Source organism: Bidens hawaiensis, unplaced genomic scaffold (genome assembly GCF_021521415.1).
Source record: "Bidens hawaiensis isolate Kalapana, Puna unplaced genomic scaffold, B.hawaiensis_p1.1 tig00007137_1, whole genome shotgun sequence".
Classification (NCBI taxonomy): domain Eukaryota; kingdom Viridiplantae; phylum Streptophyta; class Magnoliopsida; order Asterales; family Asteraceae; genus Bidens; species Bidens hawaiensis.
The window spans coordinates 405865-432808 of NW_027491491.1; the positions used below are offsets into that span (position 1 = coordinate 405865).

Here is a 26944-nt window from a genome sequence, read left to right on the forward strand (position 1 = left end):
AATTCGTTCAATTACATTTTTTCACAACCAACCACACTTTAAAAAGGTAAAACATATACGTAACTATTAATTGAAACAGACCATTATTATATACCTACAAAATTATACAATAACGCGTACAGTACCTTCTCATTAGTAAAATCATTTTACATAATATTTGACTATTTGCTATTACTTAATAGTAGAAAAAGATAGCGTGCCTAACATTATTCACATATATGTGTGAATATCATATATACACAACATACGTGTGTGTGTATATATAGGTCTCTCTCTATATATATACATGTAAACAGGTACAACATATCCCACCACCTACACAATAACACTCTCGTTATTATTATTAACTAGCTAGTTTGTTTCCACAATTAGCTTCCATTAATTCCGGTTACTTGAAAAATGTCAGCTCGTATAGGGGTGGTGGACCTGCCGGAGTTTTCGGAACTCGCCCCCGCCTCTCCAACTCTCGCTGAGCTTCTGGAGTATGGCGGGGATAACACCGCGCATCGTATACTGGAAATGAACAACGGCAACGACTGTGGGAATAATGAATCCGTCCCACAGGCGTTGCCGTTTGTTCTGTCGTTTACTAACTTGACGTACAGCGTGAAGGCACGTGGAAAGTTTGGCCTTCCCGTTGTACTGTCAGGTAATAGTAAAACAGTTGCTGCAGAGCCTGTTGGAGGAAACAAGGTGTTGTTGAATGATATATCTGGTACAGCTAGAGACGGTGAGATACTCGCGGTCCTTGGCGCGAGTGGTTCAGGTAAATCGACACTTATCGATGCGTTAGCGAATCGAATTGCGAAAGGAAGCTTAAAGGGGAATATTACTTTGAATGGCGAGCAGTTGGAATCGAAGTTGTTGAAGGTGATATCAGCTTATGTTATGCAAGACGATCTGTTGTTTCCGATGTTAACGGTCGAAGAAACGTTGATGTTCGCGGCCGAGTTTCGGCTCCCTCGGACGTTGTCAAAGTCTACAAAAAAGCAAAGGGTTCGAGCACTGATTGATCAGTTAGGACTCAGAAACGCGGCGAACACAGTCATCGGTGACGAAGGTCACCGAGGCGTCTCTGGTGGAGAACGTCGCCGCGTTTCCATTGGAACTGATATTATTCATGATCCGATTATTTTGTTTTTAGACGAGCCGACTTCCGGACTCGATTCGACTAGCGCGTATATGGCAGTGAAGGTATTGCAAAGGATTGCGCAATCCGGAAGTATAGTAATCATGTCCGTGCACCAGCCGAGTTTTCGGTTACTCGGGTTACTAGACCGATTATTGTTTCTTTCGCGTGGACAGACGGTTTATAGCGGCTCACCGTCGAATCTCCTGTCGTTTTTCGCGGATTTCGGTCATCCGATACCCGACAAGGAGAATCGTACGGAGTTCGCTCTCGATTTAATTAGAGAACTCGAAGGGTCTCCAGGTGGGACCCGAAGCTTAGTCGAGTTCAACAAGTCATGGCAGATGTTAAAACGCTCACGTCACACGGTCACGGGCAACGAAACTCCCACTCACAGTTTATCCTTAAAAGAAGCGATCAGTGCAAGTATCTCCCGAGGCAAATTAGTCTGGGGAGCTACCACTGATCACGCCAGCCCTACCACAATGGTCCCGAATTTCGCGAACCCAATGTGGAAGGAAATGCTAGTGTTATCAAAACGGTCATTCAAAAACTCGTGGCGAATGCCAGAAATATTCGCAACTCGGTTAGGTGCGGTTATGGTAACCGGATTCATCTTAGCCACCGTGTTCTGGAAACTCGACAACTCCCCGAGAGGCGTTAAGGAGCGATTAGGGTTTTTCGCATTCGCGATGTCAACAACATTCTACACATGTGCAGATGCGTTACCAATATTCATTCAAGAGCGTTTTATTTTCATGAGGGAAACGGCGTACAACGCGTACCGCCGTTCCTCATACGTCTTGTCCCATTCACTCGTCGCAATCCCTTCGCTTATATTCCTATCAATCACATTCGCAATAATCACATTTTGGGCCGTGGGGCTCGACGGTGGGGCGTCGGGGTTTTTGTTCTATTTCCTCATAATCCTCACCTCATTTTGGGCTGGGAGCTCATTCGTTACATTCTTATCCGCTGTTGTACCACATGTCATGATCGGATACGTTATTGTAGTCGCGATACTCGCGTACTTTTTATTATTTAGTGGCTTTTTCATCAACCGTGACCGAATCCCTGACTACTGGATTTGGTTTCACTACATTTCGTTAGTTAAATACCCGTACGAAGCGGTTTTACACAACGAGTTTCAAGATCCCCACAAATGCTTCGTCCGGGGTACTCAAATTTTCGATGGGAGCCCACTCGGCATATTTGACGAGTCCTTGCAACTTAAGCTGTTACAAAACATGGGTGATACATTAGGGGTCAACATCACCGGGTCGACGTGCTTGACCACCGGGTCCGACTTATTGCAGCAGCAAGGGGTTAATGTTCTAGGCAAATGGGAGTGTTTATGGATCACAATGGCTTGGGGGTTCTTCTTCAGGATCTTGTTCTACTTTTGCTTATTACTTGGAAGTAAAAATAAAAGGAGGTAAACTGTAAACAATAGAATCTTTGGGGACTATTATGTAAGTTTTTTTTATTTTGGTTTGGCGGGAAGTGAAACAAAAGATATAATTTATTTTTCTTAATTAATAAGTTTGTATTATACTTACAATAACTAATCATTTTGTAAAGTGATGATAGTATTGACTAAAAGAATGGTTTTACATAAATATAATTTGGTTTGTTGTGAATGTAGTTGGATAATATCTTACCTTTTTATATATTTTTATTCTTCACGTAAAGCTTGAGATTGTTGAATTATGAAATAAGATGACGTTACTAGATGAGAAGAGGACGGATGTCGGTTTTAGAAAATTCTTTATTAAATTTGAATTCTACTTTATAAATAACGCTTAAAATACTATGCTATACGTTGTATAATTTATCGTGTTTCTTAAGTTATTCTAACATCCAAATTTGATATATTATAGAGTTGAATAGCCCTGTTTATATCTTTTGATTTTTTTTTGTATAAACTTACAAAATATGATATAGATATATGTAACCTTTTATCATAGAATTAACAAATTATATGGTTTCTAGATGTTAAAGCCAATAATCAAAATAATATGAAAATGAATGTGAGCACAATTAATAGGGGTTGGCAAGGTCCATGGCTTTGTAGCCTAGTGGCATCTTGGTGGTGGGATAAGGCTTAGGGACCATAAGGTCCTGGGTTCGAATCCCATAAAAAGGGGGTTTTCCCAACTTTTGTTGGCTTTCCTCCTGAATTGGTGGTTAGGCATTATTGCCTAGTGGAGATGGATATGATCGCGTGGTTCTGCTGGTACTATACTCCAGTGGTCCGTGAGTGATCCTAAATTTGCCGTTCAAAAAAAAAAAATAGGGGTTGGCAAGCCAGCCAACTGGGTAGAGGTGGGGGTGGGGGTGGGGGTGGGGGTGGGGGTGGGGAGGTGAAGCTTTGTACATACACTATCTTTTGGTACATTAAATGGTTTTGAGTTCGAAAGGTCAAAATGTCAATTTAAAAGCTAGAGTTTGAAACAAGAGTTTGGTGGAAAATTGGTGTCGTTAATTATTACTCATATTACTTCATATATCTACCCCTCCACCCCAATTTTATTAACTTTCAATTTTTATTGCTAGATAAAATCAATGCTTTATTAATTATTATTAAAGAAACACTTCTTTTTTTTGAACGGCCAACTAAGTAACGCCGGGTACCCCTTACGCGGTCCCCATTGGCTAAAGGTAGCCCGAGCCGGCCACTAGTCCGGACGGACGGAGCCCCTAGCGGTCCACCTGTTGAGGGATTCACCGGATAAAACCCGACCCCCAAGCCCGCCAAACGACACGACAGCGAGGAGCCGGTAAAACCAGGTGAGATCAGGACTCGAACCCTGGCAAGCCAGGGTCATCCCTCATATCTCCCACATAAGTTGGTGATAGTGAGATTTGATCCCCTACCTCTCACTTGTAAAGTGAGTGCTCTGCCATTGAGTCACAACCAACTTATTAAAGAAACACTTCTATCTCTCTACTTTTATGCAACGGTAGTTATTATTAAGATTTATTCATACAATAATTCATATTTTTTATCTTATATTTCTAGATAATAATGTGAATATGATAGGTTCAAATATCATTCAGGTTTAAATTTTGCTTCGCTATCAATTAATTTTCTTTGAAGTCGTTGGACCAATAAAGATGATGCGTTTAATATGTTGCTACAACCTAATAACTTATATATTGGGGACCAAAAGTTTTTCGATCAGAAGTACTTCACGTGGCCCTAGAAATAGCGACAGAACTGTAATATTATAACGATATTTCATTTTAAGAGAGTGAACATCTAACTATAAATGGATTATATTTTTTAACGGTGAGGTATATTAAAAACTAATACTAAAAGCTAACAAATAGAGAGAAATCATTGAAAAGAAAAAGAAAACCCTCGTTTACAAATCAAATGCTCCAATTAATATACATGTCAACATCTTAATTAAATTTACTAAAGGGTCATGTTGCATTTATTTAGTGACATGTCGCATCTGAAAATCTATTTTAAAATGAGCACGAAACCTTTTTCAATATGAAAGTGTAAGTTTAAGACGTTGGGTATATGGAATGTTATTTTAGTATAACAAAACAATATAATATTCATCTCAAATTCTTAAATAATAAAATTATGTAATCATTAACTTATTTAAAAACGAGAACCACTATAAACATGTTTACGTAATGCTGATTTGATGTAGTGAACGGGGTTACAATACATGTAAACCGACAAGTACAAATATTTATTATTTTGTGTTGTTCTTACAATCTCATATCTAAAAGTTGATTTTGTGTTGAAAGTATGCATAGATGTAAAGTTTCGTATAAATTTAAGCAGAAAATATATACATAACTAAAAGAAAATGGAAAATGATGGATTACTATCTACTATAATTATACTAGTTATAACTATTTTGTCTGTTAGATTTCTTCACGGAAAAGACCAAATAATTTAATTATGTTTTTATTATCAGTAGGCTGCAGGTTTGAGTTTATGAAAGTTAAGTTGAGATGCATTATTGACTTTCCCAACAATTGTGTCAATTACTTTTTCTTAATAATTTTTGAAACTATCATCAAACTTGAGTGATTTTTTTTAAACAGAACGTAAATCGTTCATACCGATTACAACACTTCAGGTATGATTTACTCGAGATCACATTCAAAAATGAAACCTAGTAATCCACCACCATAAAGAAAACCTTTGATTAGGTTTTGAACTCCATATCATAAAAATCTCTAAGTCTTAAATCACCATCATCATGCCATTAAACCAAAAGTTCAATTGCATAGTGATGTCATTTAACTTCACAAAAATAAAATGATATATAAAATATATATGGTGAGAACATTTAGAGTAAAACAAAAGTAATTTATTTTTCAATCTTAATATATATATATATATATAAGATTAAGAAAATAGTATATACACACACTCTAGGTTTTCAAAGTATTGATGGAAATAGTATATATGGTTGAAAGGTGAGAGGTAAACTCCCTACCCCTTTGGCTATAAATTAAGTGTCAATTTTTAATTAATAGGAAAGAAATGTAAATTTGATATTGAAATCTAACAAACTAGATACATTAAGCTTTCGAATTATAAATGTGAATCTGATATTGTCTCCACCTTTGTTCATTACAACAACCGTTATCCACCATTGTCATTCCGTCACCAAATCATTTTACCGTCACCGTATCATTTTAAGTGTATATGTATGTTTTGTGGTTGTAATCATATTTAAATTAGTAAACATGTATAGATATGATTTGATAATATCCTGTGTGATTTGTAGAGATCTTATCTCCTAAATTAGTAATCTTATTGTAATTATACAATGAGACAAATAATGAAGAAGGGCAAAAGATTTTTGTGCTTATCATAATTCTACAATAACAATATATAAAAGTACATAAAAATCAAAAGAATAACATGTTATATGTTGTCTAGTTAAACCTGATGACCGAGACAATATTATGTTACTCTTGGAGAAGGTAAATGAGCTAACGGGTTTTAGAGTTGGTAATTTTGTCCTGTTAACTCACGAACATGTTGATTTGGAGTATGATTTGTTTCTAACATGTCAAAAGTAGCCCAAGAAGTGTATTTTTAAATGCAAACAACCTTCTAAATTGCTTTTGCTTCTGATTTAGAAATGGGCTTGAAAAGATTGTAAGGATAGCACATGCACATGGTGGTAATTTCAACCCGTTTAATTTAGACTAGGATGATACAGGTTTTGAATTATTTAGGGGGTGTTTAGCCTAGCTTTTTTAGAAAAGCTTATAGCTTTTTTAGCTATTTTTATAAAATAAGCTTCATTTGGTGTTTAGCTTAAGCTTATAAGCTTATATAAGCTAATTTGTAGAAGCTTATTTGAAGATGGTTTTTAGCTTATTTGAATAAGCTTATTTGTTTAAGGGGGTAAATTACTCATTTGCCTTCAAATGGTAATGAATTAATAATATTGAAGTAACTTATTACTATAACAAATTAAAAATGATGGATTTAACAACTTATTAAGATGTATAATCAACTTGTAGAATATAAGCTAATCAAAACATTTCAAAAAAGCTTATCAAATGATATAAAATAAACTATAAGCTTCAAAAAAATATAAGCATAAACACAAAAATATAAGCTAGACCAAACACCCCCTTATAACTGTTCGAACAAAAAAGTAGCTTAAAGTAGATGGAAGTAATGTTTGATATTTTTTTTAAAAAAAGGTAGCTTAAAAAGAAAATAAGATTACAATTATTGAAATAATTGTAATCATGTCTGACACTCCATATACGTATTAAATTTTTAGGAAAAAAATGTTTGACCTGACTATTTTGCATGGTTATTGAACCCGTTTGATCAATACATTTTGCCACCTCTTTATGAAATTTGCATTGGTAAAAGGGCCAAATGGTCTCTTTAATCATAATTCACTTGAATTTTTCTTTGTATTGCAATTTGAAAGAGGCGGGATGTTGTTCCCAATCACCCAAATTGAAATATGAAGGAAGCTTTCGTTTCATTTTGGGGTAATTTTGACTCGTTTACTATAAACAGGTTAATTCAGGCTATATTTGATCTTTACTAGTAAAACTTGCTTAACCATGACTCAAATATATTTTTAATTATTAGAACCTACCAATTACTTTATTCAATCAGGAGAAATTTATATATATGCTCTAGCTTCTTGATAGTTTCAAATTTACCCGTTACCCAACCCACTCTTTTTATCACCGCTACATTTATTTTTCATGAGACCTCATATAGATCATCGACTGATTTATGGTGGTTTTGTGTTACAAAATGCAGCTAGGAAACTTGTCACTACCAACAGAGATGAGCACTAGTTTACGTTGTGTTCTCGAGTTCAACTTAAAGGAAGGAAAGGAAAGGGCGAGAAAGAAAAAGAGGGTTGTGTTCCAGGTGTTTTCTAGGGAAAGAAAGGGAAGATAAGTTGATGATGACGTGTTCCCGAGTTTCATTAAAAAGGAAAAAAGAGAGAGAAAGAAGAGAAAATTGTTTCCTTCAAAAATAGAAGTAACTGGATAGAAAAGAAAGGAAAAGAAAATAAAATAGGGGAGAAAAGGAAAAGGAATAGAAATAGTTTTTTTTTTTCATTCTTTCGTTATGTAAACTCCAGAACACAAACAGAGAATTGGGATTAATTGGGTTGTTTGTTATAACTTATATAGTTATATGAAAGTTTTAAATGGTAAGTTTTGAAAAATTGTCTTAATCAAAATTATAAGTTTTATAAGCTGTAATACATATATAATAATAACATATGTAACTCTTGACAAAACTTTTCTCTTTCACAAAAAACCAAGATGTTTTATAATATAAAAAGTTACAAACTCTATACTATACTGCTAAATATACATGGTTGAACCACTGGTCTATTTTCATTATTGACTAGATTTAACAATTTCTTTGATACCTAGAACTGTTCGTGACACTATATTATTGATCGAGTTGATTATTTCCATCGTGAGGTCCGATGTAGTTACATTTGGGTGCAATATTTGGTACCCAATAGTCACCATGGATCCGCGTTCACCATCCGGTGCAATGATACCACCTTCACCATAGCCTGGGACAATACCTATCCCTGATGGCAAGAGAGCCGCCAAAGAAGTGTCTTCGCCACTCATCACCGCAGACACTGTCGGGGAATCCACAGCTGCATAAACAATCAGTGACCCCGTCATATCACTTGAAGTCTCTTGCAACACCATAACTTGATTGTCTTCCGCGGATGTCTTTACAAGCGAAAAAACAATAAAGTTAGAAAACAATATTACTATTATTAATTATTATTATTATTACTAAGACCATACATATGCTTTAGTAGTAGCTATGTATACTTACAGTTGAGTTCAAAATTGAGATGCAATTAGGACTACTTTCATCTTGGCTCAACGGGAAATGGATCATGTTATCGGTAGCGATCGTATGGCATACCGCATCCCACATGCACCTCAAGTCTTTTGTTTGCAACAAACCAAACAAGTGTTGATGGTTTGCTGGTATCCAGACCGAATATGTTGCACTTGTGACTATTCCAAATGGTTCGCCAAGACCATGTATGCATTGTCGTGCCATGATCCTTGGTCTTCCCAATGCAAGCACAACTGGTTCCCATCGTTGATCACCAGTTAAACAAACGCCAGCACAAAAAATGCTCGTCATGCGTCGTGCTAGGCCTTTTAAGCTTATTTTCATATTTTGATACAAGTTTGGGTGAAGGGTGGGTGAAGTGGTGGCTCTTAAGCCCTCGCAATGTCGCAAAAGCGCACCAATCCATCTTTGTGCACCAAAACCGATACCAGATCTGATTAACTGACGATACTCATAGGAGACTAGTTGTTCATCATATTCAACATTTTCGATCCATGTAACCTACACATATTAATCAGAAGGTATATCGTAGTTAGACATTATGCAATACAAAAATATATATATAATTATATACCATACCATTGTGAAACCATTTGGCATGTCACGTAGGATACATCCGGAAGGACACCTTCTTGTTAAGCCTCCTTCCATTCCATAATCAACGGATAAATCAACTACAACCCATAGCCCTTCAGCTTGTTGTTTGGCGAATCGAATGAACTTAAGGACTCTAACTGGCACCTCGGGCGAAATGAGTTGAATTTCGGCTTTCATCTGCATAAAGTTTTGTTATTTTAGCATTTTCTTATCTCAAAAATATTAAATAAAAGAGAAGGTAAATAGAAAATAAATCCAAGAAGGCTTACAAGTTGAAGAGCACCGTTTCTTGAACCTCCTGTACCATTAGAAATCACTCCCATTGTAGTACAACTTCCGATCATGCTCGTAAACATTTCTCTCCACTGATCCTATAATATATACAAAATCATGTTTTTGTATAAGTTAATATAACTTTTGGTTTCCTCTTAAACAAACAAGAACAAAAAGATAAGTTACCGCATCAAGCAATGCTTCAACAAGGGTTATGCTACTCATCGGTACCACACTGTTAGCCCTTGTAGCATCGGATACGAATCCAAGTGGTTTTATACCAAGGCAAGGAGGAAAAGACTTTGCATATTCTTCAAAATTAAGGGTTTCTCCTCCACCCTCCGGGTTTCTAATCCATAAGGGTGCATTAACTAGCCCAGCCTTGAATAGCTCTTCCAGGGCATTTAACGCTTGCTCAATATATCCATTCGTCTGAATGGCCATGTCGATGCCCATTTGTGATCGATCCTCGATTGGGTTTAATGAACCATAGTTGTAGTTTCCTCCTGCGAGTCCCAAGTTAGAATTTGTTACTAACATGACTAGAAAGTTTATAAAATTATTAGTTTTGTATTAGGTACCTTCTTGATCTTCCCTGCTTGTCTCACCAACATATGTAACATTGTTTAGCAATGGACTAGCTAGTTGTTTGCCGAAGAATTGATTGAAGAGATTAGTCAATCTATTAAGCTCCTTTTTCATTCGGGCATTTTCTAACAAGACTTTGCGACCATCAATGGATCTGCCCGATATTGTCGCTTCCGCACCACATTTGACGCAAAGAGGGTTCTTTATAACTTCTTTTAGTGCTAGAACCTCAAGCCTCAGTAGCTCGTTTTGTTGCCTTAGATTTGTATTATCATGACGCTCCGTTTGAGCCTACACAAATGAAGTTAATAATTATTAGTACCAATTATTACACATTACAATATCAGATGTTTATATATAGATATGGTGAAACTTAAGTATTTAACATAGATTTTTTTCAAATATCAACGATAATTATTATACTATTAATTATTAAACATTACCTTTAGTTGAGTTCTTTTATTTTGGAACCAAAACTTGACCTTTTTCAACTCTATGTTGAGTTTTCTTCCAATTTCCCTCCTTTCTTTTTCGTTAGGGTGATCGTTATTCTTGAAGAATCTATTACCACCAAAAATATAAAACAAAATAAGAATAATGTATAGTATACATGCATGCATGAACTCAAAATTTGAACAATAACCGAAAGGAAAGGCGAGTATTACTTTTCGAGTTCTGCAATTTGATGTGGTGTATGACGGGAATAGTGCACCCTTCTTGAACTCGTAGAAGCACCACCACGATGGATTTCCTGTTCGTCACTAGACGATATTTCAAAATTATCGTGTTCACATGGTGTTGTCGTGGGCACTTCTTCCCTAGCCCTTTGGTTATCATTTCCTTCAACTCTTTGCCGTGAAGAATTAAATCTTCCTGCCATTTTTCGCTTTAGTCTGCAAAATCATCATGTGTGTTAAATGAAATCCAGCAAACAAAATGCAACATTTAAAATCCATAAAGCTTCACAAAAAGAACAAGACAACAGCATATAATATGGTTTCTAATTTCTTTACTTTTTTTAATATAATTCAATCTTGGAAATTCTTTGAAAGAATTGTGTCGTTGAAAATTTTATAGCAAATAACTTTTCGGTTATAAATGGAATGAAAAAGATATGTTTTTTTTTCCTTTAACTACAAAATAATAAAATAAGACAATCTTTTGATACATTTATTTCATTTCTATCGTCATAAAATCTCATTTGTTACTTATCATGGGACATGGGGTGAAAGATTTATAATAACTAGCGATAAAAATAAAAACAACTAAACAAGCAAGGCAGGGGAACAATGTTTAGTGATTTTTAAAAAGCATTTGAAATTTGAATTCAGATTAAATAGAATAAACTGCATCAAGAGAAAAAAAAATACATAAAATACAACGGTGATATTTAGGTTGTTCATCGGATCAGATAACGGATTATTCATTCGAATTGTTCGGATTTGAAAATTTTAGGACCCTATCCGAAATTCGATCCGATCCGAATTAGGGTTGTTCATATCCAATCCGAATCTGGTCCAAACTGATTTCAGATGGATTCGGATCGGATTCGGATACTCCGAAATAAACCGAATAGCTTTAAAACAAACATTTAATTAAATATAAATACAAAACCGAAAAATTGTAATCAAATGTACACAAACAAAAGTCAAGTTCAAACAAAAATCTAATTAAATTAATGATCCATCATAATTCTAGAAATTAAACTGTACACGAATAAGGTCAAAATAATAAAAATAAGTAAAACACATATTATTTATTCGGATATCAAAATAATCCAAACTATCCGAATTTTTTGAAATCTCTATCCGAATCCGAATAAGAATTCAAATTGGATTATTCGGGTTTCGTTTTTTTTCCGGATTTCTTGAACACCCCTAAGTCGATATCTCAAGCTTGAGACTCGAGAGGGTTAGTATTTTCTAAAGTGGCGTTACCCGTCATATAAAAAAATATATAAATATATAATATAAATTATTTTGAATTAGGTTGGGCAAATTCGATCAAGCTCAAAATTTCGTAGTTTGATATGGACAACGAAACGAAATATGAATTCTAATGAAAAACCAAAAACAAACCGATGGATTTTGATTTTTTGAGTTCAATGTGGCAAATTGACACTCTCATTACAACATAATAATAATAATAATAATAATAATAATAATAATAATAATAATAATAATAATAATAATAATAATAATGTGTGTTTTCATAACAATAAAAACATAAACTTTTCTGAATATAGTTGGTAATTTATACAATTTAATACCATGACAAAAAAAAACTTGAACGTAAAAAATCATTTTCGCCAAAACTTGAACTTAAAAACTGTAATAAAAGAAAAAAAAATACATGGCTACAAATACAAAAAAGAACATATAAGACAATACATTATCACTTGTTGATAGTTATACAACGAAATAGCCTCCTTCAGAATTCTTTTAACAAACAAGATGAATAGTGTAAGTGATGTGAAGAGAGGAGACTTGTATATATACACACACACGAAGGGGTGTAAAATAAAAATATGTTGAAAATGTTTTTTAATCTTTTTCTATCTTTAAGATTTTTCTAGATTTTTCCTTTACATCTCATTTCATAGAATCACTGCATTTGACTCACCCAATTCGTTAAACATTTAAATGTGAAACAAATCTTAACTTTAGTTATGTACCTTCTGTTAAGAAAAATAAAATTATTTCCAAGTTTATTTTTGTAACATTAATGCTGTTCTCTAATACCTATTATAATTATTAAATTTATGTATCTAATCAAATTTTCTTTAACTTAGGCTTCTTATTTTTTGTTAAATTTTACTTAAATGGGTAAAGAACTCAGTCGTTTGTATCCCTATAATTATTTTTTTAATTACTAATTCACATAGTTTTAAACTGAAAAATAGTGATTACATCGAAACACAAGACGCGCAACAAGCTATGCCACTACCTTCTTTTGAATTGCAAAACACGGTCTTTTAAAACTTACATTGACTAATCTTGAAGTAATAGCATTACTACACATGACCCGTTGGAGTCATAATTAAATGAAAATATGAATTAGTAAATAACTTAACTAAATAAATGGAAAATCTATTATTACAACGGGAAATAGACAAAAAAAAATAATAACAAAATATATTACACGTCAACACATTTTTTTCCTATTTTATTACATCACTACCAGAAAAAGAGATGTTTTTCTACAACCGAATTGTAGGAAATTTGTTGGAAAAATTTAGTTTCTAACAAAAAAGTTGTTGGAAAAACACATGCTTGAAAATCGTTTTCAACCGTTTTCCAACAACTTTTCTTACAAAATTGCTACAAAAACATGTGGTTGTAAACTTCCTACAACTTTTCTACAAAAACTATTCATAATGTTTATTAGATAATATTGTAGCAAAGTTTGAGCTTATTTTTTTGTTGAAAATCTGTTAGAACTATTAGTTGTAGGAAATTTGTATGAAGTTTTTGTAAGAAAATGATTTGTTTTCTAGCAGTGCATGATGATATTAATTTTTTTACCTTTATCGTCTTATCAAAAAGATGCTAAAGATATGCATTAGTATTTTATGATTTATCATTTAAGTTTTCAGGTGTAATCAAATTGTTGTAAAGAAAAATTGAAAAAGTAAATAATTTAATTTGTACTTTTATAATTTTACCAAAAATGATTGTTTTCCTCAAAAGTTGTTGCAACCTAAATATTTCATTGACTAATTTTTTGTACAAGTTGACTCGTAATAATCTATAATATTATTGGTTTTACTTGTAAATTTATCATCTTAACTAGAGATTTTATTCATAAAAAAGTTCAATATTTCAATAAGAATGAGTTGTAGCATTAATATATAAGATAAATATATATTAGTTGTAAAAACAACTGAATACTATGAATAATGTCTGTCCAAATATTCAACTCCTTGTATAAACGGTATCACATACAGAGTAATAGAGCATAGACATACTATACTTTTACAATATATGGATGTTAAATTATTAATCATAGTAGAATTTGTAGGTACCAGGCCAAGGGGTATTTGGCTAAGTGGTACTAAGGTATTAGAGACTATGTATTTTCAAGTGTTAGACTAAATTGCATTTTCGTGATTTAATTTGCAAACTGAATTAAAAGGTGCGTGAATTGATATTCCTTAGCAAATTATTATTACAAATATAAAGGTTTTTGAATCGTTTTTATAAGTAGTTCTGACAGAAATTCAAAAATCAACTTTATATACAGATGAATATTTATTAGAAACAGGTATAACAATACATTTCCTAAAGAATAGCCGTTTGGAACAAAAAAACTAGTTAATTGAACCGATCAGAAAATCAAACCGGTTTGAAACTGTTTATGTAGAAACCGGTTTGAAACTGACTGGAACCGTAGGTTCGGAACCAACTGAAACCATAGCTTGGAAACCAGCTTGTAATTCTCTCTACTGAAACAGGTTAACCGAATCCAAAACCGGCCAAAATGGGTCAAAAACTGGTAAAAAAAACCGATCATAAACTGGTCAAGAAGCCAGTTTAAAATCCAACAAAGACCGACCATAAACCGGTTTTGGCTTTTGTCGACCCAACCGAACCAGTTTCAACTTGAACCACTTAGGGTTTGAAACTGGTTTGTGCACCTCTACGTTAATATAGGAAAGTACCCATAGCTTTGATGTATTTTGAACAAAAAATGAAAGGTAAAATGTGAATCTAGATTACGGTAGTCATCTAAAAGTATACATATGTAAATGACAAATATAACATAATTGCAACAAATTTTTTGTATGCATGTAATGTAACATATAAGAAGAAGAGACTGATAACTTGAATGATAGATGACTTCGAGTCTTCCGTTTCGATTTACCATGTTGATATAAAGTAGGCGTTCTTGGATTCCTCATTTGGATGACGGACAACAACGAACTTTGATTGTATTTGTAAGAAAAAAAAACTTTTACAGTTTATAAGAAGAAAAAAGAATTTGATTGTATAACAAACGATGAAATTTTATAGAATTGTTAGCAAAGGAATAAACTTCAATTTAGGGTAACAAGACTAACAACCAAGTATACTTTTTCGTTTGGGGTATTGCATTAATATATAGAGCGTTTCTCATAGAGGTTATAATACTATGTGTACACGGTACATCGTAGTATATTGAAACACATATAAAAAGATCATATTTTGATTTAGATATGTTTTAAAATATCGAGGGAACATTTCTCAATATAAATGTTTTTGGTATTTTATGTATATACCTAATTCTCTAAAAATTTAAGGTAAGTTGTATTAATATGCAATATTAACTAAAATAAACAAGTGAAGAAATTGTATAATCATTGTGTTATAAGATCACAAGGCAACAAATGGTGTAGGACGGATCAAATTGGTATTTGGATTCATAAAATTGGTGTTTAAAGCTGCGACGGTTGGGTCTAAATCGTGTATTATATTGTGTTAATTGTTTAGTTTTATAAAAATTTTAGTCTGCATTGTGGTACTTCAAGTTTGCTTTTGTATTTCAGGTGTGTGAAATTAAAGATACTAATTGGAGTCTTTTACATGCTTGCTTCGAAGTTTGAGGGAGTTCAGAAGTGATCCACGAGCATTTAGAAGTAAAACAGTCATATCTGGGGCTAGAAAAATGAGTTGCTGAACCCATAATATATGAATTTTGGGTTTCTCAACAAGATGAATATGATTATGGGGTTTTCTTAGCTCGCTCTATGCTAAAACATGGTGATAAATCATTCACGTGTCCTTGCTATGCGAATGATCTAAAAGACGGAAAAAAACTCTAACTGATATTATAATTAATTTTTAATCCCTGTTTGGCATATCCTTCGTTCCAGCAGCCATAGACGACCTATAGGGCAATATACACCATCTCAGAGCTCGTGGTTTGTCAATCATTCCATGTTTTCATCAGTTCAGCACATAAGCGAGCTGATCATCATGCAAAGGCAAAGCTAAATCCATTTTGACCACTTTAGGTGTAGGAATTTTGTATGAAACTGAATGTATCTATGTTTTCTATGTTTCATTGGATTGAAGTGTGATTGATTTTATAATTAATCTATCTTTAAGTTTGTATTGATTGCTTAAACAATTGTATGTCTAGGACTAGGGTTTATCATCAATCGATAGGTTGCGTTCATCAACATTTAGGATTAAGTTCTTATAGTCATTGAACTGATATCATTGATCACTGGTTCACCTAAAATCTTATATTAACAAACTGGTAATTAGGTAGACCACCTTCAGTTATGCCAATTAATCAGATTAGGTTTTGTGTATTGGTACGACCAAACTATCGTGTCTACTAATCGCTTATTAATCTTAACTGATGATTCATGTCTATGTGTTTATCCAAGTGATAGGACTCATAGTTGTTTAGCAGCTAGCATTTTAGTGGATTGCATAACCCGAAACCTGAAGTGTGCCATCCTTTTCTTGAATTGTTTTACAACTAAAGTAATTGTGTTTTTATAATAAAATATTTTAGACTGTTTGACCTCGTCTATTCGCCTTACCGCCTAGTTAATTAATTAATAAGTCATGAGTTTAACTTGCGCTTTCCACTGATTTCATGTGTAGATAACGTTATTAGTTATATGTATTTACGTTAATAAATACATGTTTTATTATTAGAGCACAACATCTACATAAAGCTGCAGGACATGGCATACTCCCTGTCCAAGCGCCCAACGTAACCTACGCCAACTTTATTTTTTCTTAGCCATTTTGTTACGTTTTGATGCAAATTTTAATGCCGTAAATCTTATATATTACACATCTAACTTGTGGCGTTGTAATACTATAGGCAACACCATTATATAAGTATCATGGAGGATATCAGATTTGAAGATCAAGTGTTCGTGACAAAACACACTGATACATCATGGAGTTGTAATGTCATTTTGTATAGTTTTTTATGACGTTTTATTTAAGTATGGGTTAATGAATGTAACTAGTGAGAAATTTTCATTCAAGATCATTTTAAATATTAATAGGTAAAATATTTGCTAGCCGATTCAGATATGTTCTCCTGGTAAACTCCATATAAATTGTTGGTTAGGCCATTAAAAAAAAGACTTGGGCTTTTCCTTTACCTATCATTTTTTTAAAACAATATGTTTCAACTACCCTCTTTTGATCAACACTTAATTCCATCCACATATTACATATGGGCCAAAATAAGTCCACAGTACTATTATAGACAAACCCAAATCCAGTTCTTAAACTTTTTGTGTATACAAAAGAAAAATAATAATAAACAAGGCTTATCCATACAAAAGCAACCACACATAAACAACAAGCAGCAATGGCCTCCTCAAACCCTCTATTCTCATCACCACTCTCTCTTTCCACACTTAAACGTCACGCGCCACCGACCCAAACCCTCTCATTTACCACCAAAGCAACTCCTGAAGATTCCACCGAACCTACTACTGAATCATCCGAGCCTGGGAGCTTCGATGACCGTCTCTCGCAGGTATGGTTGTTTTATTAAGTTAGGCTTGGTTATTAGCCTCAACCGAATTAACCAATTTGTTCATAAATATATGAAATGAATGTATAAATAAATAAAATGATAAATACATAAAATAAAATAAAGGTAAAGATAGAAACTATTGACGAGCTCGATACCGGTATCGAAAATATCAATATAAAAATTTGTCAAAATTGTGTATCTGCACTTAAAATACCAATACCGAAAATCGTCAAAAATGCATTGAAAATGCTTAATACTGTACGATATCGTAGAAACAAATGGGCAAAATACAGCTTTTGAAATCTAAAAAGTGGTTGCTCCCCTCACTCGCAGGTTCGCTTGCGTTACCGTAGTGGGACTGGGAAGAAAGCCGACGCCCGAAAGAGCAAGAAAACCGGGAAGAAATCTTCCGGCGGGGGAAACTTGTTCCTGCCGCCTGTGCCGTTGAAGGAGCCGACGTCAGGTGGGCTGAAGGTGGATTTCGGGTTCAGCCCGTATTCGGAGAGGATGAACGGGCGTGTTGCCGCACTCGGGTTGGCAGCATTGGTGCTGGTGGAACTGGCTACTGGAGAGAGTGTGATCAAATACCATACGCCGTCGATAATATTTATTCAGGTGTATTTTGTGGCCGCGGCTACCGCGATATATTGTAAGGTTGAGAAGGAAAAGGTTAGCATTTGGCCGTCGTCATGAAACAAGTTACTAGACTGATGATACTGATACAGTTGTGTTCTGTAATTTGTTTTTGTGACAGATGAATTATTTGTACAAAATAAGAGAAAGTTGTAATATTAATTTGAGGTGGTAAATAATGATATCATTTTCTGCATTTGAATTTTGAAATATGTTTGTTATTCACTTAGTAAAGGTCGATATTTCGACACGTTAACGAGTCGTTTTAGACCATTTGAAAAAAAATAAGAGTGGCTTTGGTACATGTTGATATGTGTTTGAGTGGACAGTTTGGGTCGAGTTATCGTGACACTTTTTATTCAAATCTTTCTATGATAATTGGTCACTTTGTATTCAAATTTTTCTATGATAATCTGTTTTACGTGTGTTAAGTATGTGTATGATTTGTGATTGTAAATTTTGGGTTACAAGATTTAGAGATTTTGTGCAATATCATTGGTCATTATTGTAATTTATAAGAATGAAGACACGAGTAGTTTGGAGAATTCTAACTTATTGTTAGTTTGTTGTGAAGTAACAAGTGGGGCGTCAAATATGCCTAGCATGCCACATAGGCATGTTGGCACTTGCTACACCACACCGAACAAAATGATGAGGGGCGTCAAACATGTCTAAGTGTGTTTGTGTATGTTATGATTTATGATTATAAAGTTTGGGTTAAAAGATTTAGAGATTTTATTGCACTGACCATTATTATAAGAATCAATACACGAGGAGCTTTAATCCCGCCTGGGACTTTCGATAAAAATTGAAACTATCAGTGAATGTTAAGGTTGGCATGGTTCTTGTTTAAGGATGAAGAGTAGATTAAACATTACTTGAAGAATACCAACCAAGACCGTTTGTTGTGGAATAACAAGTGAGGCGCCAAACAGCCACATAGGCATGTTAACACTTGTTACACCACGTATGCGAAAAGAACATGGGCACCACCCCTTTCGTGTTAACTTGTTAGCATCCAAATAGCTCAAAAGATGGGAATCATGGAATCCAACCCTACTAAGAACCAATCATATCTTCTTTTTTTAAATATCTAGTTAAACTTAATTAATCCACAATACACTTGTTAAAGTGTTGACTAGTTAAAGTCTAATGTATATGACGTGACTTTTCGATTTTAACTAGACCCTTATAGTTAACCCACAACATAGTCTAAGAGCATAGCTTTAAGGGGCGTCCATAGCCTAAATCACCTGTGTTTGGCGATGAAGTTTTGAAAGTCTAAAATAAAAATGAAAGTTTAACATATTTATCGAATAATAGAATATCCACGTGCTCAACAAATTAAACTTGACCTCGAAAATTAAATTTCATTAATTTTGCTTATCAACTAACCGATCGGGTGGTTCTCACACCGGTTGATGACAGGCACATAACCACCTGATCCCGAATCACAAAATTCGGCTACACAATTAACCCGCAAACACAACCGGGGTCTGTTTATACAAAATAGCCCTGGAGCCAGTTACCAGAAATAGCCTCAACTGACACCTCAATGCTAACTCTAGTTAGTGTTCGAATTCAACGGCCACTTTTGGCGCCAAGCCGGTACTGCATTCGCATCAGGTGCAACTCTTCCGGGTCATCTTATCCACATAAGGTTCGTAGTTAACTCAACCATTTAAGCAATGGATGGCTCTATTATTCCATGCACACCAACTGTTTGATAAAATGACTCAATGAGTTAACCTTAATTCAGGTACTCCAGAATGTAGATGAGGAGTGTGCCGGTTTCTTGCCGTGGTTAAGGCAAAAGTCTGGGGTGGAAATTTCGTCCGTGCTCTCCGTTGGGAAGTCAAATTATGGCAGGTAATTGACAACAGGGGTGTGCATAGGTCGGTTTTGGCCCATAACCATAACCATAACCGAGATGTCGGATAATGGATAACCATTACCATGACCAATCGATTATGGCGGTTTTGGCTACAGCAGGTTGGTTAACCATGAATTCGGGCCTAGCTAAAAAAAATATATTTGGGCGTGAGCGTTTGGCTTGAAGTTTTTTTATTTACGGCATATAATGTTTGTTACACACATATTTTATCTTTAGTATTACATAACATTTTAAAAATCCATATAATCCGTTCGGTTTTGGTGGGTATGGAAACCTTGTTTACCATAACCTATCCATTATTGTCGGTTTTTCATAAAATCATTAAACTGGCGCACCAGTTTTTGCTACGGACTACGGTTCGATTATATCCTCGGTTATTTTGGTTATGGGCTTATGGGTCGGTTAATTCAGTTTTCTGCACACCCCTAATTGGCAGGTCATTGTTTGCCTGTAAACCCATACAAGCTGGTGATTGTATATTGAAGGTTCCTTACAGTGTGGTATGATTTTATGATTTTTTTAACATCCCAGTACTATATTGTCTGTGATTTTTATATTTTTTTTGTAGCAATTGGCTCCAGATAATCTACATCCTTCAATAAGTTCTTTGTTGGGGGAGGAAGTCAGCAACGTTGCAAAGCTTGCTTTGGTCGTCTTACTGCATCAAGGTCTTGGTCAGGTAATAAGATCTTGTGTGTAATGTCCTTTTATTATTACATGTTTTTTTATTTATAATTAGCATGCTATTACGTGTCTGACAAAAGCGGTTCCTTTTTTATCTTCTATTTCCTAGTGCAGGCTTCTGAATGGGCCCCTTACATCAGCTCTTTGCCACTTCTTGCGGATATGCATAGCACAGCATTTTCCTCTTCCCTTTTGATTTAGTCACACACTTCATAATCGTGTTTTACTTTTATTTTTTCTCATTCTTGTTTGTTATTAATTATGATCACTTATATACTGTAGATATTTTGGAGTGATGAGGAATTGGAAATGATAAAGATAAGTTCTCTGTATCATGAAACATTGAAACATAAAGCTCAAATTGAAAAGGACTTCTCCTCCATAAAACATGTATGTCCGTTAAAGAGCTCACTAATTATTCATTGAAATCTTTCTTATAATAACCAATCACTAGACGCTTAAGAACTAAACAATTGGTGTTAATACTCTTATTACTTTAATGCAGGTTCTTGACCAATTTCCTGAATATTTTGAAGGTGTCACATTGCACAAATTTAAGCATGCATATAATCTAGGTATAACATCTTATCATATTCCCTTATTATGCACAATATATTCATGGTATCCTAATTTAAGCATACATGCATGTATACTGTTTTTGATACTCCTTCTAATGTTTCAGTTGAATCTCGAGCTTGGATCAGCACAAGGGGTGTTTCAATGGTATCCTAATGTGATCTCTCTTTAACATAGTATAACTGTTTATAATTTCTCTCAAAGTTCCATTTCTTTCTAAATATTGTCATACTGTAGAAACTCTTCAGTGAATAAACACTTTTTTAGATTCCGTTTGCAGATTTCTTTAACCATGATGCATGTTCCGAAACAGATGTCTTGAGTGATGACTTCAAACAAGTCTCAGAGGTAAACTCCTCAAACAATATCTTTGATATCCTTTATGCACTAATCAATGTGCATTCTGCAGGTTATTTCTGATGAAAATTATGCTCCTGGTGATGAGGTTCTTATAAGATACGGGAAGTTTTCGAATGCTAGACTATTATTGGACTTTGGATTTGTAATCCCTCACAACAAATATGATCAGGTCAAAGTTGAGGTCAACGCACCTCAGCATGATCACCTGCACACATTGAAGTTGGATCATTTACAGAGATACACAACACCATCCCTGAAAGATGCTAATGATTTAAGCTCACAGGAAAATGGCTTCATGGTTATGTAGGTCTCTGTTCATGTAAAATTCACTTGATGATATTAGATTATATTGTATGCTAATGACGTATTTACAATTTGGTCCTTGTTATCATACAGGGAAGTGAAGTCTTCAAGCGGCAAAGGGAGGGGAATCCCACAGTCACTTCGTTCGCTTGCTCGTGTTCTGTCTTGCACTTCTCCCCAAGGTCTTAGATATGTATATTTGTTAAAAAAATGTTTTTGAAAATTAAACAATATTACTGAATTTATTTTCCCAATTATTATTTTGTTAGTTTGATTTATATGTTACTTTATTCTGCTCTATTTTCATTATATCTGCTGATTTTGATATACTATTAGTCAAATATCAACCCAATATCTGAAGATATTATTTCATACAAATTATAAAAAATATGAAAATACTTGTGTGCTCTACAGAGTTGCAAGAATTGGCTACTGAAGCAACACAAAATGATGGCCGTTTGGCTAGAATTCCTTTGAAGAACAGGGATAGAGAAGTGGAAGCGCATCGGCTATTGCATTCAAGAATCAGTCACATGATTGATAATTATAATGCAGTTCTTGAGGTATATTGATCCCATAACTTTTAATCCAAATGTTTGTTACTTCATCAGCCCATAACTCCATAAGAGTTGCAGTTGACATGATTTTGTTCTGAGTATTAGTCCATATAGTTTTTGTCTTCATGTTAATGGATAATAAATCAATGGTATCGGTGACCACTTTAGACTGCATCTGTTTTGTTGCATGCTTAATTGGTAATTTTCGTTGCTACAACTGTTTTGCAGTCTCTAACTCACTACAGTTCTGAGAAAACCACACAAAGGATGCAGCTGGCTCGAGATTTACTCACTTGGGAGCTTCGGATCCTTGAATCTGCTTCTGCATGGCTGAAAAACTATTGCCAAACTTTGAAACAAACAGGATCAGTCTAAAGTCAAAACAACAGTCGTACCTAGTGAAATCTCACCAATAGCAAAGCTATAAGTAGGGTATGGGGAAGATCAGTCTAAACACTCTAAACAGATGTGAAAAAGATGAGTTTCCAAATTTTATATACATTAGGTTAATTAAGCTTGTAAAAGGTAAACAATCATTTTATTTTGTTAATGCTGAGGGGTTATTTTGTCATGTTTGGTTCTGGGTCTGGTTCTAGACTTGAAACTTTGTTTAGCGAAGCGTAGACCGTAGTTTAAGTTAAATTTAATAACCTGACAAATTTGACCATTTCCAAATATGAGCAGTCATTTTATTATGTGATGTCAAGTTAATGCTGATGAGGTGTAAACAAGCTAAACTGAAACAGGTAGCAAGGTTAGAATTTGACTAAGTTTGGTTCTGGGTCTTGTTCTAGACTTGAAACCTTGTTTGGCCAACTTTTGACTGTAGTTTGAACTACACCTTCCAGGTCGTAGATTGTTGATTTTGGCTAGCTTGGCGAAAGGTCATCACTCAGTTTGACTTGTCAATAGAATTCGGGACTTATGAACGCGAAATCATTTTTGTCTAATATCAGACCATGTACTTGTTTTTACGCTCACAATTCTCCTGTGCAATGTTATAAATCATTAAACTAGACGTCTTATCGCCTCATTTGTCAAACCGATTTAAAAACTTGATGATCTTATAAATTAGTTATTTTAGAACCTTGTTCTCATGCATCTCATTAAGTTCAAAAGATAATATAATACATAGCCTGACAATAATTTATTTTTTTAATTTACCGTGTAACACCTTCCTATACAAAAATATATAGCAGGTATAAGTCGAATAAAACTTTAATGTAACTACTATGACAAGTATATGCTCTAAGGGTCTTCGTAGTGGCTCCCCTCCATGCCTCATTTCATAGGGAACCTAAAAGTGGCTCTATTTCATTATATTCCATCCATATCCCAATTCCATTCATTTAATATACTTTTGGTGTCATTCACATAACAGATGTCATTTCTAGTCTATCTCTTTCTATTTCTTTTCTATATATGAAAAGTTTCAAAATCATCATATAATAATCCAGAAATTGCAATAGAAAAGAAAAAGGGAGGTTTGTGATGATTTTGAAATCTTTTCTACTAGGTAATCTAGTATCCTTATGCATGAAGATAATCAATTCGGTCGTTGTGGTCGGACTCTATTATGGATTTCTGACCACATTCTCCATAGGACCCTCCTATCTCTTTCTTCTCCGAGCTCACGTTATGGAAGAAGGAGAAGAAGGAGCCGAGAAGAGGGTATCAGCAACAACTGGTTTTATTACGGGACAGTTCATAATGTTCATATCGATCTATTATGCGCCTCTGCATCTAGCACTGGGTATACCTCATACAATAACTGTCCTAGCTCTACCGTATCTTTTGTTTCATTTCTTCTGCAATAATCACAAAAACTTCTTTTATTATGGATCTACTACCAGAAATTCAATGCGTGATCTCAGCATTCAATGTGTATTCCTGAATAATCTCGTTTTTCAATTATTGAATCATTTCATTTTACCAAGTTCAATGTTAGCGAGACTAGTCAACATTTTTATGTTTCGATGCAACAGCAAGATTTTATTTTTAACAAGTAGTTTTGTTGGTTGGATAATTGGTCACATTTTATTCATGAAATGGATTGGATTGCTATTAGTTTGGATACGGCAAAATCGATCTATTCGGAACTACATTCGATCTAATAAATACCCTGTGTCAGAATTTAAAAAGTCAGAATTAAAAAAAAAAGATGGCTGGTATCTTTAGTATTTTATTATTAGTTACCTGTGTCTACTATTTAGGCAGAATACCGTCAACTATTTTTAGTGATAAACTGAACGAGCTCGACAAAATGGAAGAAGAAGAAGTTGATTATATGTATGGGAATCAAGAAAATTTGAAGTTCAAAATACTTGAAAAAAAGAAAAAAAATGAAGAAAAATACTTTTTTTTTGAAAAACCTATTCTTACTTTTTTTTTCGATTATAACCGATGGACTCGTCCATTACGATACATAAGAAAGATAAATAAAAAATTGAAAGGCTCTGTAAGAAAAGAAGCCTCACAATATTTTTTTTATACATGCCAAAGCGATGGAAAACAAAGAATATCTTTTACATATCCTCCGAGTTTGTCAACTTTTGGGGAAATGCTAACAAGAAGAATATCGTTGTTTACATTAGAAAAAATCTCCCCTGATGAACTATACGCCGAGTGGCTTTATACCAATCAAGATAAAAATAACAACTTAAATAATGAATTGATAAATAGAATTGAGGCCTTAGAGACAGTATTTTTTTCTCTAAATATACTTGAATACTAGATTGTCTAATGCTGAGACGAAAAACAAAAAAAATTGCCTAGTGAAAATGTATGATCCCTTTTTGAATGGGATGTATCGTGGAAGAATGAAGAAATTTTTTTCTTCTTCAATCATAAATGAAACTTCGATAGAAAATTGCACAGAAAAAGCTGAACTAAATAAAATTCATGGTATCCTTCTTCCCTATCCTAATTCTCCAGAAAATGAACAGAAAATCGAAATATCAGAAAAAAAACAAGTCAAAATCGATTCAAATAATAGGTTAAAGTTTTCATTGAACGCAATTCTAACTAACCCTAAACGTGAAAAAAAATATATTGGAATAAACGAAATAGGTAAAAAACTCCCTCGATGGTCATACAAATTAATCAACGAGTTGGAACAATATTTTATAAAACGACGAAAAGAACAAGGCATAATGCAAGGGCTGGATCACCAGCTTCGAACAAGAAAATTTAAACATATAGCATTTTTAACTCGTTCCACACGAAGTTTTAAGAAGTCTAATTTCAAGAATTTTAATCTTTTTAAAAAATTTAATAGAGATTCGGGTTTTATAAGTTATTTGGAAGAACCAGATTTTCGTCGAGCCTTAATCAAAACCTCTAGCCGTCTTCAAAGGCGTAAAATGGTTATTTGGGGACCGTCTCAAGGAAATCCCCATTCCCCGCTTTTTTTGGAAAAAACGGAAGATTTTCCTTTTCCTATATCTGACCTAATGAAACTTTTTTTTTTACTAGAGATTGGTCGGGCAAAAAGTCAGAATTCGAGATTTTAAATCAACAATTCCAAATAAAAAAAACGATCAGGAAGACGCAATAGAATTCTGGGAGAACATTCCATATGCACAAAAATCAAGAAGTGTTCTGTTACTAGCTCAATCAATTTTTAGAAGATATATTAAATTACCCTTATTAATAATAGCTAAGAATATCGGTCGTATTTTATTGAGACAATCTCCGGAATGGTACGAGGATTTCCAAGATTGGAATAGAGAAATTTATCTAAAGTATAGCTATAATGGTCTTCAATTTTCCAAAACAGAATTTCCTAAAAATTGGTTCAGCGAAGGTTTTCAAATCAAAATCCTATATCCTTTTCGTTTGAAACCTTGGCACAAATCTAAGCTACGACTCTCTGATAGAGATCAAAAGCAACAAGATGATTTTGATTCTTGTTTTTTAACAGTTTTTGGAATGGAAACGGAATATCCTTTTGGTCCTCCGCGAAAAACACCTTACTTTTTTGAACCAATTTTGAAAGATATAGACTATAAATCAAATAAGAAAATTTAATTTTAGAGTTCGAAGAGCTTTAAAAAAAATAAAAAAAAAAGAAGAAAAAGCATTAGTATTTGTAAAACAAATACTAAAAGAACTTTTAAAAGGAAAGAAAATTCCATTATTTATACCGCGAGAAATATACAAATCAAATGAAACTGAAATAGAAAAGGATTTTATAATAAGCAATCCGATAATTCATGAATCACTTAGTCAAAATCGATCTACAGGTTTCACAAATTATTCACAGGCAGAAGAAGAAATGAAACATAGAATTGATAAAAGAAACACAATCATAAATTAAATAGAAATAACGAGAAAAAAAAAGAATAATGGAAAATCACCGCCAAAAACTTGGAAAATATTCAAAATAAAAAATATTGAATTATTAATTCAATTTTTCTTTGAAAAGATATACATAGATATCTTTCTATGTATCATTAATATACGCAGAATCGCTCTACAACTTTTTA

General features: G+C 33.8%; 3 protein-coding genes and 1 pseudogene across 3 annotated transcripts; 3 read left to right on the plus strand and 1 right to left on the minus strand.

The window, feature by feature from the left end:
- Positions 1 to 308: 308 nt before the first annotated feature.
- LOC143634610 (ABC transporter G family member 6 pseudogene) lies at positions 309 to 2654 on the plus strand (annotated as a pseudogene).
- Positions 2655 to 8005: 5351 nt separating this feature from the next.
- LOC143634587 (homeobox-leucine zipper protein HDG1-like) lies at positions 8006 to 10836 on the minus strand. The gene is made up of 8 exons (XM_077102619.1): positions 10622 to 10836; positions 10400 to 10517; positions 9950 to 10247; positions 9555 to 9874; positions 9365 to 9466; positions 9078 to 9272; positions 8469 to 8999; positions 8006 to 8359 (listed from the first exon to the last, which is right to left on the minus strand). The coding sequence occupies exons 1-8, from the start codon at positions 10834 to 10836 to the stop codon at positions 8006 to 8008; spliced, it is 2133 nt and encodes a 710-aa protein (XP_076958734.1).
- Positions 10837 to 17232: 6396 nt separating this feature from the next.
- On the plus strand, positions 17233 to 18241 carry LOC143634598 (uncharacterized). The gene is made up of 2 exons (XM_077102628.1): positions 17233 to 17450; positions 17784 to 18241. The coding sequence occupies exons 1-2, from the start codon at positions 17280 to 17282 to the stop codon at positions 18141 to 18143; spliced, it is 531 nt and encodes a 176-aa protein (XP_076958743.1). The 5' UTR covers positions 17233 to 17279; the 3' UTR covers positions 18144 to 18241.
- A 1345-nt stretch (positions 18242 to 19586) lies between these two features.
- Positions 19587 to 23175, plus strand: LOC143634599 (fructose-bisphosphate aldolase-lysine N-methyltransferase, chloroplastic-like). Its single transcript, XM_077102629.1, has 13 exons — positions 19587 to 19743; positions 19843 to 19952; positions 20414 to 20477; positions 20546 to 20656; positions 20776 to 20835; positions 20944 to 21051; positions 21167 to 21236; positions 21344 to 21384; positions 21505 to 21585; positions 21647 to 21900; positions 21994 to 22082; positions 22315 to 22463; positions 22686 to 23175. Exons 1-13 carry the CDS (start codon positions 19639 to 19641, stop codon positions 22830 to 22832), a joined length of 1389 nt encoding a protein of 462 aa, XP_076958744.1. The 5' UTR covers positions 19587 to 19638; the 3' UTR covers positions 22833 to 23175.
- The last annotated feature ends 3769 nt before the right edge of the window (positions 23176 to 26944 follow it).

Bases quoted from the DNA above. Each gene is read 5' to 3' on its own strand.
- LOC143634599 (XM_077102629.1), top strand. From the start codon at position 19,639: ATGCTAACTCTAGTTAGTGTTCGAATTCAACGGCCACTTTTGGCGCCA. The intron at 19,953-20,413 runs GTAATTGACAAC...CCTAATTGGCAG, and splicing joins GGGAAGTCAAATTATGGCAG to GTCATTGTTTGCCTGTAAAC. The intron at 21,385-21,504 runs GTATCCTAATGT...ACACTTTTTTAG, and splicing joins GCACAAGGGGTGTTTCAATG to ATTCCGTTTGCAGATTTCTT.
- LOC143634598 (XM_077102628.1), top strand. From the start codon at position 17,280: ATGGCCTCCTCAAACCCTCTATTCTCATCACCACTCTCTCTTTCCACA. The intron at 17,451-17,783 runs GTATGGTTGTTT...CCTCACTCGCAG, and splicing joins TCGATGACCGTCTCTCGCAG to GTTCGCTTGCGTTACCGTAG.
- LOC143634587 (XM_077102619.1), bottom strand. From the start codon at position 10,836: ATGGCAGGAAGATTTAATTCTTCACGGCAAAGAGTTGAAGGAAATGAT. The intron at 9,273-9,364 runs GTAAGCCTTCTT...AACTTTATGCAG, and splicing joins GAAACGGTGCTCTTCAACTT to ATGAAAGCCGAAATTCAACT. The intron at 9,000-9,077 runs GTATGGTATATA...TAATATGTGTAG, and splicing joins TGCCAAATGGTTTCACAATG to GTTACATGGATCGAAAATGT.